We start from the raw sequence: 14,918 nt of genomic DNA on the forward strand, positions 1-14,918 counted from the left end.
ATTTTTTTGCCTCTTTTTCTGCTCAAAGTTTGTCTATATTTACCTTTCCACCGTTGCATTTCGTTATGCATTTGATTGGTAAATTTGAAGTCTTGAGTCTCAGAGGTCATTTCATGTAAGCACAGTGTGCAAACAAGTCACTCCAGCTTATTTTTAAATACTGTGAGTACATGGTGAGCTATTTTACTCTTCAGTGTCTAGAAAATGTACTTTTCAGAAAAAAATCCTTGTCTCTCTCTTTTTAAAAAAATTGCTCAATTTACTAGAGGTCTTTTTTTAGACTGAGGACGTTAGAACCAGACGTAGAATACTATAAATCACTGTCTTGATTTGCTTTTTTAATACCCTTTATCATGGTCTTTAGTCACAGTTTCTACTTCTTCAGTCTGTGTTCTGACCTTTATTTTTCTTCAATCCTTTATATGTTCTCTATTTATTATTCTTCCTGTTCAGTTGGAAACCTACTCCTTTCTCCATGTTTTGATCATTGCTTCATTATAAAAAATAACAGAAAAGTAAGATAATTCTGAGGCTAAGCTGGTAAATTTTTGAAGTATAGCAAAGCATCTGTGAAAAGATTGAAAGAATTGGGAGTGACTTATTGCACAGAGTAAACAGTGTAAATATCTTCTATAGAATTTGTATTATTTTAAATATGAAATCAATGCTGGGACTTCATTGAATATGAAGAACAGCAAGTGTGAAACTACTCTAAAGCAAAACTTTGTTTTAAAAAGCATAATTGTCAAAGTCTTATGGGCATATTGTATGATAAGTGTTTTGTTGTAGTAGAATATGCTTGTTTTAATTTTTTTTTTTACTTTCAATTTCTTCCAGCACTGTTTTTAATTTATTATGTTTTGGTTTAATACAGACTATAAACTGTTGAAAGTAGTGACTACTTGTATACCCAAACAGTGAATATGCTTAATCTGGGTTAGAACCATAAGGAATTACTGCTTACTGTAGTAGTAATTGCTGGGCCTTTAGAAGAACCAAAATATATAGAGATCAAGACAGCCACAGTGAGACTTGATAGATGAAAAATGGTATGGAAGACAGGAATGTCAGCTTTGAAAAACGCCAGTTCTTTGTGATGATACCTTAAAAAAAAAAAAAAAAAGAGCAAACCAAAATACATGTTTAACAGACTATATGCTTGAATTAATTTTAAACAGAAAAAGCAGAGGTGACTAAAATGAAAAAAACCTATATATTCATAAAGCAATCCCTTGCTGAGTTCTTCTAGTACAGTCCTTCACTTCCAGGCTTGGTCTCTGAGTTGCCACAAAGTCTGCCTAGGTTTTTTTAGTGCCTGGGAAGATTTTTTTGTCACATTTAAGGTCTTGCTTCTGTCTCTCTTCTTCCTCTGTCAGTTTCTTTGAATGATATTTTTCTAGGGACTTGTTCTTATTTGGTAGTATACTCTCATTGATTAGTAGAACATATTTTTGTAAATGAATATGACAAGTATAATGCTTCTAAATCTCCTAGAAATGCCTAAGGACTTTTAGAGAATCCTTTGCAAGATTGTAGTGCCTACTTTTCTTTCTATCTCCTCCTAAATTATTCTTCATTCTAAGATTTTGCGTAATTGTGAAGTACAACTGCAGTACCATAGAAGTTGTATGTTATTATAAGTAAGTATTAACGGGGGTTTTGGTGGGTTTTGAAACCTTACCTGTCAAGAATTTTACTTACACAGCTGTAGTAATTATATCAGGGGAATTCCTGATACAGTTGCAGAAATAGAAACTTTTTTGTATTATTTCTGTGAGAAAATGGCGTGCTTTTTTTTTATTGTGTTATACAAAGACAAACAGATCTTACGTTTTCTTTCATAAAATGTGTACTGTATTTTTCTAGTTAATACCTGTTTCTGTATTTAGTGTGTTAATGTGTAACTCCTTCTCTAAAAATGGATTTGATTATGTTCTAGCCCAACAGCTTCTCTGGGGATTTTCAGGTATGGTTATTAACTGAAGATGTACTGGTTTGGATTGAAGCTTGATATTTGTGTGAATCTGGTGATTAGCTATTCTCATTACCCCAGCTTTCTTGTAAACAAAACTTTCCAAATAGAGCTGCCAAAAAATAGTTTAAAGATAATTAAAGATAATTATGAAAAGAGTTGAGGGGAAATGCACGTTGATGAAGAAAACCTTGCAGTTATGTTACACAGAAATGATCAATATTTTAATTCATGCATTTATGTATTTTTTTAATAAATTCCCATTCAGGAAGATTGCTGGTATTTTAAGGTCACATGTATAGGTATTACAACAGTGTTTCTATAGATCTGTGCTCAAATAATGGGATTTAAGCTTAGCTTTTAAGTAGATTCTTATCTTGCTGGCCCACTGCTGCAAGTATTTCTCACTTTCACAAGGCTGCTGTGTTTACCTGTGTTTCCTGTTCAAGAGAACTAACAGAAGGCGTAGCTCTGTAACCATGAAGTGAAAGGAAAAAAAATTGTCTTCCAAAGGATGTCTTACTACTGATTTCCAGCAAAGCAGGGACAGTAGATAGTATCTTTAGTCAGACTGTTGCTTTTAAGGAAATGGCAGTGCTATCTAGATGGAAAAAAAGATCTGAAATTCAAATAGATGCCTTGCTTTCCATTTCTGTCATTGTTGTTGATGTTGTTGGGAAGTAGTGGTATTTTTATATTCTGGACTATTTTCTTACCCTCAGAAATTCTGTAATTTTTAAGTATAAGCTGTCTTAATGATAATTAAGACATGAGTGTTAACATAGTTCTTTTAGTGGGAGCTTTGATAATAAGAATGAAAGTGTATACATCTAAACTTAGTTTCATCACTCCTTGAATAACTGACTTTTGTTGCTTGTTAGTTTTAGTGTAAGATCATCTGCCCCTGAGCTGCTCTTTGCTCTATCTAATAAATAATCTTTCAGATGTATTTGAATCTTTGTAATTATAGACAAACAAATAATGGATTAGATTCTTACTTACCACTAGCCAAATAAGTAAAGAATCAACCAAACAAAAAAAATGTTTGAAGCTTCTACTTTGATTGTAAATCCGTAGCTGCTATGTATGCCTGAGAACTCTTGTGTCAAACTAACAAATGCAATAACATATTGATCATTTTCAATTTGTGTTTATTTTCATACTAATATGGAATGTAAACACTTTTAATTAACTCCTGGAAGCAATGGGAGCTGGTATCTGCAGTTCTATTTAACAAACAATTTTTTCCATGAAATTAAAAGGCAGGGCACAAATTAGATTTTTTAATTTTCATTTTTTTTTCCTCCCTCTAACAACCAAAAGCACTTTGTTATGTAACTCTTCTCTGTGATTTTTATGGCTTTGCCCTTTTGCTATAATTTCAGGAAGGCCATGCACTCAGCTGCAGCTTCTGAACCCAGAAAGATTTGCCCGGCTCATTAAAGAAGTTATGAATAGCGTGTGGCCTGGCAGAGACATGGTGGTACAGTGGTATCCAGGTTTGGAAGACAAAAATCACCCATCAGTTTCCTGGCTTAAGATGGTCTGGAAAAACCTATATATACATTTTTCTGATGATTTGAGTGTGTTTGATGACATGCCGCTTATCCCCAAGACACTGCTGGAGGAAAATCAAACATCAGTGGAACTGGTTAGATTTAGGAATCCATCACCTATCATTCTGGAAGATGAATCTGAGACCCAGCTCCCGGAATACTTAGATGATATTATTCAGAAAGTTGGTGGAGTTGTACTTAAGCAGCTGGATATTTCTATCCATCATCCACTTATAAAAAAATATGTGCATCCACCATTACCAAGTGCTGTTTTACAAATAATGGAAAAAATGTCCTTACAGAAACTATGCAGTCAGGTTGCATCATTCCCATCAACACATAAAGATGCTCTTAGGGCATTTTTAGCTAGTTTAACTGACGCAAGTGACAAAGAGAGAAGAATTATTCAGGAATTGCTAATATTTAAAAAAATTGAAAAATCATCTGATGAAAGTGTCCCTGTTTTTACTGGGCTAAAAGGTAGTAAGGTACTACACCACACTGCCAAAATTCCTCCTGGTCTAAGATTTTCTATTCCAGTAATTGACAGCAGTGATGAAGCTACTATTCGATTAGCTAACTTGCTGAAAATAGAACAGCTAAAGAGCACAGATTGCTTGAAGTTTATTATACAAGACATAAGAAGTAATTTTTATTCATATGATGAAACAACACAGATAATGCAGTGGGTTCTTGAAAATCTGACTTTTCTGAAAAATGAGAATACAGATGTGATAGATTGGCTGACATCACTAAAGTTTATTAAGATTTCACAGGAAAAGATAATGTCAGCAAATGAACTCTTTGATCCTGAGGTAGAACTTCTGCAAAATTTGTTTTATGCTGAGGAGGAAATTTGCTTCCCCCCTGTTATTTTTACATCTTCAGATATTCTTCATTCTCTGAGACAAATAGGCTTAAAAAATGAGGCTGGTCTTGAAGAAAGAGATATTATGAGAGTGGCAAATAAAATAGAAAGTTTGTGTGCTAACTCTAACACCAATCATGATTTACTGCTAAGAAAAGCTAGAACGCTCTTGATGATTTTGAATAAAAACCATACACTGCTTCACTCATCTGAAACAAAAGCTGAGCTGAAAAAAATAAAGTGGATTCCGGCATGTAAGGAAAGACCTCCAAATTATCCAGCATCCTTAGTTTGGAAAGGAGATCATTGTAATCTCTGTTCGCCACCAGAAATGTGTGATATATCTCATGCAATTTTAGTTGGTTCTTCAGTTCCTCTTGTGGAAAATGTGCTGTTGGATGTAGAAAAAGCACTTGGCATCCCCACCAAGCCCAGCATAAAAGCAGTCTTAAAACATTTCAAGGTGGTGGTTGACTGGCACAGTTCTAAAACCTTCAGTGACGAGGACTATTATCAATTTCAGCATATCTTGCTTGAGATTTATGGGTTTATGCATGATCATCTAGAAGAAGGCAAAGAAGCTTTTAAAGCCCTGAAATTTCCCTGGGTTTGGACAGGTAAAACATTTTGTTCCCTCACACAAGCAGTAATAAAGTCAGTACCTGATCTTGATCTCCAACCTTATCTACATTATGTGCCAAAAACTATGGCAAAGTTTCACCAGTTGTTTAAATGTTGTGGTTCAATTGAACAGTTAACACCAGACCATGTTTCTATGGTCATTCAGAAAATATATCTAAAAACTGAGCAGTCTCTCTCTGAACAAGAGAGTAAACAAAATCTTCACATTATGTTGAGCATCGTAAGATGGCTGTATAGCAATCAGATTCCTGCAAGTCTGCATACACCCATGCCACTATACAGTGGCAAACTTCCTTATAAACTTGCAATGAGGCCAATCCATGAGTGCTGTTATTGTGATATCAAAGTTGATGACTTAAATGATTTGCTTGAAGATTCTGTTGAACCAATAATTTTGGTGCATGAAGACATACCAATGAAAACTGCTGAGTGGTTAAATGTCCCATGCCTTAGCACAAGATTGATTAATCCAGAAAATATGGGATTTGAGCAATCTGGGCAAAGAGAGCCTCTGACTGTAAGAATTAAAAACATTTTGGAAGAATACCCTTCCATTTCCGATATTTTTAAAGAGCTTCTTCAAAACGCTGATGATGCTAATGCAACAGAATGTAATTTCCTGATCGACATGAGAAGAAATATGGATATAAGAGAGAATCTTCTTGATCCGGGAATGGCAGCATGTCATGGTCCAGCTTTGTGGTCATTCAATAATTCTGAATTTTCTGACTCTGATTTCCTAAATATAACTCGATTAGGAGAATCTTTAAAAAGGAGTGAAGTTGACAAAGTAGGAAAATTTGGACTGGGGTTCAATTCTGTTTATCATATCACTGATGTTCCTATTATTTTGAGCCGGGAGTTCATGATTATGTTTGATCCAAATGTTAACCATATCAGTAAGCATATTAGAGATAAATCTAACCCTGGGATCAAAATCAACTGGAGTAAACAACAGAAGAGGCTGCGAAAATTTCCAAATCAGTTTAAGCCATTTATAGGAGTTTTTGGTTGCCAGCTACCACTGACTGTAGAATCTCCTTACAGCTACAAAGGAACGCTTTTCAGGCTGTCCTTTAGAACTCAGCAGGAAGCTAAAGTGAGTGAAGTCAGCAGTGCATGTTACAATACAGCAGACATTTACTCTCTTGTGGATGAATTTAGCATTTGTGGTCATAGACTGATTATATTTGCTCAGAGTGTAAATTCAATGGTTTTGAAATACTTGAAAATTGAGGCAGATGATCCTGGGGTGGCACAAGATGTTGTCACTATCAAAAAAAATCTGTGTTCTTCCAAAGCCTTAACTGCACCAAACGTAAGTGTTTTAAAGGAAGCAGCTAAACTCATGAAGGTCTGCAGTAGTGGTAATAAAAAGCTTCCCACTGAAACACCAAAATCGTCATGTATCTTACAGATAGTAGTAGAAGAATTTCACCATGTATTTAGGCGAATTGCTGATTTACAGTCTCCCCTATTCAGAGGTACAGAAGATGATCCAGCTTCTTTCTTTGAAATGGCTAAATCAGGACAGATAAAAAGATCAGCTGATGAATTGCCACAGAAAACAGTAGATTCAACAACATGGCTTATATGTTCTTGCATGGACACTGGGGACGCTTTAAAATTTTCATTACATGAAAGTGGACGAAGACTAGGTCTTGTTCCCTGTGGTGGAGTAGGAGTGTTGCTCTCTGAAACCCAGGATCAAAAGTGGATTGTGAAACCTAATTGCAACAACATAGGTGAAGTATTCTGCTATTTACCTCTACGAATAAAAACAGGCTTACCTCTTCATATAAATGGCTGCTTTGCAGTTACTTCAAATCGGAAAGAAATCTGGAAAACAGACACGAAAGGAAGATGGAATACAGTATTCATGAGGCATGTTATTGTAAAAGCCTACATAGAAGCACTTTGTGTTCTACGTGACATGGCAATCAATGGTGAGCTAGTTGACTATAGTTACTGTGCAGTGTGGCCAGATCCTGATTCAGTTCATGATGATTTTTCTGTTATTTGTCAAGGGTTTTATGAAGACATAGCTCATATGAAAAGCAAAGAAGGGATCAAAGTGTTTTCTGATGGTTTCTCTTGGGTTTCTATGAAGAATGTAAGGTTTTTAGATGACTCTATACTGAAACGACCAGACGTTGGACCATCAGCCTTTAAGATCTTTCTGAAGTACCTTAAAAAAACTGGTTCTAAAAATCTGTGTGCTGTAGATCTCCCATCCTGGGTAAAGACAGGATTTGAAGAAGCAGGATGCAAATACGTATTACTGGAGAACACTTTCTCTGAGAAACAGTTCTTTTCTGAGGTATTTTTTCCTAATGTTCAGGAGATTGATGCAGAGCTGCGCGATCCTTTGATGCGTTATGTTCTCAATGAAAAAGTTGAGGAGTTCTCAGGAATTCTTCGTGTTACTCCATGTATTCCCTGTTCATTGGATGGACATCCATTAGTTACACCATCAAGACTGATCCATCCTGAAGGAAGAGTTGCAAAGTTATACGATGCTGAAGACGGAAGATTTCCTTATGGCACTACTCAGAATTATCTTAACCCAGTTACTTTGGTTAAACTTGTTCAGTTGGGAATGGCTAAAGATGATATTTTATGGGAAGATCTGATAGAACGTGCAGAGTCAGTAGCCGAAATTAACAAGATTGATCATGCTGCAGCTTGTCTCAGAAGCAGTATTATAGTCAGTCTTATTGATGAAAAACTAAAATCGAGGGACCCTAGAGCTAAAGAATTTGCTGCAAAATGTCAAACCATTCCTTTCCTTCCTTTCCTTAGCAAACCAGCAGGCTTCTCACTGCACTGGAAAGGCAGTGATTTTCAGCCTGAAGCAATGTTTTCAGCAACTGATCTTTTCACTGCTGATCATCAAGATACAGTTTGCCTAATACAACCAATTCTTAATGAAAATTCCCACTCCTTTAAAGGCTGTGGTGCTTTGTCATTAGCTGTCAAAGAATTTTTGGGTTTACTGAAGAAACCAGCTGTTAATTTGGTCATAAATCAGTTAGAAGAAGTTGCAAAGTCTTTTGATGGAATCACGTTATATCAAGAAAATATCACTAATGCTTGTTACAAATATCTACATGAAGCAATGTTACAGAATGAATCAACAAAAGCTATGATAGTTGAACAGCTGACAAACTGTAGTTTTATTCTGGTTGAGAATGTGTATGTTGATCCAACAAAAGTGTCTTTTCATTTGAATTTTGAAGCAGCACCCTATCTCTATCAGTTGCCTAATAAATATAAAAATAGTTTCCGTGAGCTATTTGAAAGTGTGGGTGTAAGACAGGCTTTTACAGTTGAAGATTTTGCTGTAGTTCTGGAATTAATAAATCAGGAAAGAGGGACCAAACAACTAACAGAAGACAACTTTCAGCTTTGCAGAAGAATAATTAGTGAAGGAATATGGGGCCTCATTAGAGAGAAGAAGCAGGAATTCTGTGAAAAAAAGTATGGTGAGATTTTGTTACCCGATACTCGTCTTGCACTTCTGCCTGCAAAATCTTTGTGTTACAATGACTGTCCATGGATTAAAGTTAAAGACACAACTGTTAAATATTGTCATGGTGATATCCCAAGAGAAGTTGCAGTAAAGCTTGGAGCAATACCAAAACGCCATAAAGCTTTAGAAAGATACGCATCCAATATCTGTTTTACTACTCTTGGAACAGAATTTGGCCAGAAAGAAAAATTGACAAGTAGAATTAAAAGCATTCTTAATGCCTACCCTTCAGAAAAAGAAATGCTGAAAGAGCTCCTTCAGAATGCAGATGATGCAAAAGCCACAGAGATCTGTTTTGTGTTTGATCCTAGACAGCATCCAGCTGATAGAATATTTGATGAGAAATGGGCACCACTTCAGGGACCAGCACTGTGTGTTTACAACAACCAGCCTTTTACCGAAGATGATATTCGAGGAATTCAGAACCTTGGAAAAGGTACAAAAGTAGGAAATCCCTGTAAAACAGGACAATATGGTATAGGTTTCAATTCTGTTTATCACATTACTGATTGCCCTTCTTTCATATCTGGCAATGATATACTTTGTATTTTTGATCCTCATGCTAGATATGCACCAGGTTCAACATCAACAAGTCCTGGCCGCATGTTTAGAGATTTAGATGCAGATTTCAGAACACAGTTCTCAGATGTACTAGACCTCTACTTAGGAGATCACTTTAAACTGGATAATTGCACAATGTTCAGGTTTCCTCTTCGAAATGGAGAAATGGCGAAAGTATCAGAAATTTCCTCAGTTCCGTGCTCAGATAGAATGGTCCAAAATCTTTTAGATAAGCTGCGTACAGATGGAGCAGAACTCTTAATGTTTTTGAACCATATGGAAAAAATTTCTATTTGTGAGATAGAAAAAACAACAGGAGCACTGAATGTGTTGTATTCTGTACAAGGTAAAATCACTGATGGAGACAGACTGAAACGAAAGCAATTCCATGCATCTGTAATTGACAGTGTAACTAAAAAAAGGCAGCTAAGTGAAATACCTGTGCAACAGATTACTTACACAATGGATACTGAAGACTCTGAAGGCAATCTTACAACTTGGTTAATTTGTAACAGGTCAGGCTTTTCTGCTATGGAAAAGGTATCCAAAAGTGTGATTTCAGCCCACAAGAATGAGGACATTACTCTTTTTCCACGTGGTGGGGTAGCAGCTTGCATTACTCATAATTACAAAAAACCTCACAGAGCGTTCTGTTTCTTACCATTGTCTTTAGAAACTGGGTTACCTTTTCATGTGAATGGACACTTTGCTCTGGATTCAGCAAGAAGAAATCTATGGCGTGATGACAATGGTGTTGGAGTAAGAAGTGACTGGAATAGTAGCCTAATGACAGCACTGATAGCACCAGCCTATGTTGAACTGCTGATTCAGCTGAAGAAACGGTATTTTCCAGGCAATGATCCTACAGTATCGGTGCTGCAAAACACACCTATTCATGTTGTGAAAGACACTTTAAAAAAATTTTTATCCTTTTTTCCAGTTAATAGACTTGATATTCAGCCAGATTGGTATTGTTTAGTGAAAGCAGTTTACAGTTGCATTTATGAAGATTTGAAGCGTCTTTTACCTGTTATGCGAGCTCCGAATATTGATGGTTCTGATTTGCATTCTGCTGTTATCATCACATGGGTTAACATGTCTACCGTGAACAAAGGTAGGCCATTCTTTGACAATTTACTACAAGATGAATTACAGCATCTCAAAAATACAGAGTACAACATCACAACGCGGAAGACAGTGGCTGAAAACGTTTACAGACTCAAACATTTACTCTTAGAAATTGGATTTAATTTGGTATATAACTGTGATGAAACTGCAAATCTTTACCACTGTTTGGTAGATGCAGATATTCCTGTCACCTATGTGACACCTGCTGATGTCCGGTCATTTTTGATGACATTTTCTTTTCCAGACTCTAATTGCCACATTGGAAAGCTACCCTGTCGTCTTCAGCAGACAAATTTGAAACTTTTCCATAGTCTCAAACTTCTGGTTGATTACTGTTTTAAAGATGCAGAAGAAAGTGAAATCCAAATTGAGGGTTTGCCGCTCCTTATTACTCTTGACAATGTTTTGCAAATTTTTGATTCAAAGCGACCAAAGTTCTTAACAATATACCATGAACTGATTCCATCTCGCAAGGATCTCTTTATGAACACATTGTATTTGAGGTACAACAGTATTCTACTTAACAGTGAAGTAGCAAAAGTCTTTGATATCACAAGTTTTGCTGAATTGTTATCATCTGTGTTGCCTAGAGAATATAAAACTAGAAATTGTATGAAATGGAAGGAGAACTTTGCAAGTGAATCTTGGCTTAAAAATACCTGGCATTTTATTAGTGAGTCTATAAATATTAAGGAAGAGCAAGAAGATATGCAAGTAAAATTTGATGATGTTGTTGACACTTTGAAGGACTGGACTTTGCTCCCAGGTGTAAAGTTTACTGTCTCAGCTAATCATCTTGTTGTGCCAGAGTGTGATGTTTTGCTGCCCCTCAGCATTATGCATATAGCTGTTTTTCCAAATGCTCAGAGTGATAAAGTCTTTCATGCTTTAATGAAAACAGGCTGTATTCAGCTGGCATTGAACAAAATTTGCTCCAAAGACAGTGCTTTAGTGCCTTTGCTGTCGGGACGTACAGCAAATATAGACAGTCCTTCAAGCATTCTGAAAGCCATACAGTATATGGTACAGACATCAACTTTTAGGACTGAAAAGTTAGCAGAAAGTGACTTTGAGGCACTCTTAATGTACTTCAATTGCAATTTATGTCATTTGACATCTCAGGATGACATTAGAATTTTAAAGTCTCTACCATGTTATAAATCGATTAGTGGCCGATACATCAGCATTTCAAAATATGGGATGTGTTACGTCCTCACGAAAAGTATCCCATCAGTAGAAGTAGACAGATGGACACAGTCAACTTCATCAGCTTTTCTTGAAGAGAAGCTTCATTTGAAAGATTTGTATACTCTACTTGGCTGTGTCTCTGTGGATGATCTTGAAGTGTACTTGAAACATCTTTTGCCAAAAATTGAAAGTCTGACTTACGATGCAAAATTGGAACACTTGATCTACTTAAAGAATAGGCTAACTAGCATTGAAGAAACTTCAGAAATGAAAGAACAGCTGTTTGAAAAGCTTGAAAGCATTTTGATCATTCATGATGCAAGCAATAGATTAAAACCTGCAAAATATTTTTATGACAGGACTGTAAAAGTCTTTGAAGTTATGCTTCCCGAAAAATTCTTTATACCCCAAGATTTTTTTAAGAAACTAGAGCAACTTACAAAACCAAAAAATCAAGCTACATTCCTTCCATCGTGGGTAACTTTTCTACGACATATTGGATTGAAATTCATCATTTCACAGCAACAGTTATTACAGTTTGCTAAGGAGATCAGCATGCGAGCAAATACAGAAAACTGGTCTAAAGAAACACTACAGAATACTGTTGATGTCCTCCTTCATCACATATTTCAAGAAAGAACTGACCTTTTGTCAGGAAATTTTCTGAAAGAATTGTCATTAATTCCTTTTCTGTGCCCTGAACGAGCTCCAGCAGAATTTGTTAGATTTCATCCTCAGTATCAAGAAGTTAATGGGACACTTCCTCTTATACGATTCAACGGGGCACAGGTGAATCCTAAATTCAAACAGACTGATGTGTTGCAGTTGTTGTGGACTTCATGTCCCATTCTTCCTGAAAAAGCAACACCTTTAAGTATCAAAGAGCAAGAGGGAAGTAGTCTTGGTGCACAAGAACAACTTGAGCAAGTTTTAACTATGCTGAATGTTAATTTGGACCCTCCCCTGGACAAAGTTATCAATAACTGCAGGAACATATGCAATATAACAACTTTGGATGAGGACATGGTGAAAACTAGGGTCAAGGTCCTAAGAAGCATTTATGAGTTTCTTAGTACAGAGAAAAGGGAATTCCGCTTTCAGCTTCGAGGAGTTTCTTTTATAATGGTAGAAGAAGGTTGGAAGCTCCTTAAGCCTGAAGAGGTGGTAATAAACCTTGAGTATGAATCTGATTTTAAACCTTACCTTTACAAACTTCCTTTAGAACTTGGTACTTTCCATCAGTTATTTAAACATTTGGGTACTGAAGATGTTATTTCAACAAAGCAGTATGTTGAAGTTCTAGGTCGCATATTCAGGAACTCGGAAGGAAAGCAATTGGATCCTAATGAAATGCGCACAGTTAAAAGGGTAGTTTCTGGCCTATTCAAAAGTCTTCAGAATGATTCTGTCAAGGTTAGGAATGACCTTGAGAATATGAGGGATTTTGCCCTTTACCTTCCCAGTCAAGACGGTAGGTTGGTAAAGTCTAGTATCTTAGTTTTTGATGATGCACCCCACTACAAAAGCAGAATCCAAGGTAACATTGGTGTGCAAATGCTTGTTGATCTTAGCCAGTGCTACTTAGGCAAAGATCATGGTTTTCATACTAAATTGATAATGTTATTCCCTCAGAAACTGAGGCCTCGCTTACTTAGCAGTATTCTTGAAGAACAGTTGGATGAAGAGTCTCCCAAAATTTGTCAGTTTGGAGCATTATGTTCTTTGCAAGGAAGGTTACAGTTACTGTTGTCTTCAGAACAATTCATCACAGGACTCATTAGGATTATGAAGCATGAAAATGACAATGCTTTTTTAGCTAATGAAGAAAAAGTAATAAGACTTTGCAAAGCTTTGCGAGAAGGTTTGAAAGTTTCCTGTTTTGAGAAGTTGCAAACAACATTAAGAGTTAAAGGTTTTGCTCCTATTCCCCACAGCAAAAGTGAGACATTTGCTTTCCTGAAGAGATACGGAAATGCAGTAATACTGCTTTATATACAGCATTCTGACAGCAAAGACATAAATTTCCTGTTAGCATTGGCAATGACCTTAAAATCTGCAACTGACAACCTGATTTCTGATACCTCATATTTAATTGCCATGCTGGGTTGTAATGATATTTACCGGATCAGTGAGAAGCTTGACAGTTTAGGAGTGAAGTATGACTCTTCTGAACCATCAAAACTTGAACTACCAACACCTGGCACTCCTATACCAGCTGAAATTCACTATACACTTCTTATGGATCCAATGAATGTATTTTATCCTGGTGAATATGTTGGTTACCTTGTTGATGCTGAAGGTGGTGATATATATGGATCATATCAGCCAACGTATACCTATGCAATCATTGTACAGGAAGTAGAAAGAGAAGATGATGAAAGTCCCAGTTTTCTAGGGAAGATTTACCAGATTGATATTGGATATAGTGAATATAAAATAGTGAGCTCTCTTGATTTGTACAAATTTTCAAGACCAGAGGAAAGTTCTCAAAGCAGGGATAGCACACCTTCTACCCCAACGAGTCCTACAGAATTTCCATCACATGGACCGAGGACAATTCCACCTCTCTTCCCTGGTAGAGAGAGCCACAAAACAATGTCCTCAAAACATCACTCTCCAAAAAAGATAAAGTCAAACTCGTTGCCAGAAATACTGAGAGAAGTGACATCTGTGATTGAACAGGCTTGGAAGCTTCCAGAATCTGAAAGAAAAAAGATTATTAGGAGGCTGTATCTTAAATGGCATCCAGATAAAAATGCAGAGAATCTTGATATAGCTAATGAGGTTTTCAAACATTTACAGAATGAGATTAACAGACTAGAAAAACAGGCCTTTATGGATCAAAATATGGATAGAGCCTCGAGAAGACCATTTTCATCCTCTGCTTCTCGATTTCAGTCAGATAAATTTTCATTTCAGAGATTTTATACTTCATGGAATCAAGAAGCAACAAGCCACAAATCTGAAAGACAGCAGTGTAAAGAAAAGTGTCCATCTTCCACGGGGCCATCTTACTCACAACGCTTTTTTGTCCCACCTACGTTCAGGTCTGTTGGCAACCCTGTAGAGGCACGTCGATGGCTTAGGCAGGCCCGAGCTAACTTTTCAGCTGCAAGAAATGACCTTCATAAAAATGCCAATGAATGGGTATGCTTTAAATGCTACCTTGCTACTAAGCTAGCGTTGATTGCCGCTGACTATGCTGTGAAGGGCAAATCGGACAAAGACGTAAAACCAGCAGCCCTCGCACAAAAAATAGAAGAATATAGTCAGCAACTTGAAGGGCTTACAAATGATGTTCAGACATTGGAAGCTTATGGAGTAGATAGCTTAAAAACTAGGTATCCTGACTTACTTCCTTTTCCACAGATTCCCAATGATAGGTTTACTTCAGAAGTTGCTATGAGAGTGATGGAATGTACTGCTTGCATCATAATAAAACTTGAAAACTTTATACAACAGAAAGTATAA

The 14,918-nt window shown here is 36.5% G+C and overlaps 1 protein-coding gene across 1 annotated transcript in view; it reads left to right on the top strand.

Moving 5' to 3' along the window:
* Positions 1 to 14,918, top strand: part of SACS (sacsin molecular chaperone) — a gene marked incomplete at both ends in the record, with an annotated part of 33,830 nt that extends 18,912 nt beyond the window's left edge. Inside the window, 2 exons of the mRNA XM_082014803.1 lie at positions 1,940 to 1,966; positions 3,358 to 14,918. Coding sequence (XP_081870929.1) covers positions 1,940 to 1,966; positions 3,358 to 14,918 — 11,588 coding nt within the window. The remainder of the gene's footprint in view (positions 1 to 1,939; positions 1,967 to 3,357) is intronic.

Source organism: Phaethon aethereus (genome assembly GCF_964289735.1).
Source record: "Phaethon aethereus genome assembly, chromosome: 1".
NCBI classification, from domain to species: domain Eukaryota; kingdom Metazoa; phylum Chordata; class Aves; order Phaethontiformes; family Phaethontidae; genus Phaethon; species Phaethon aethereus.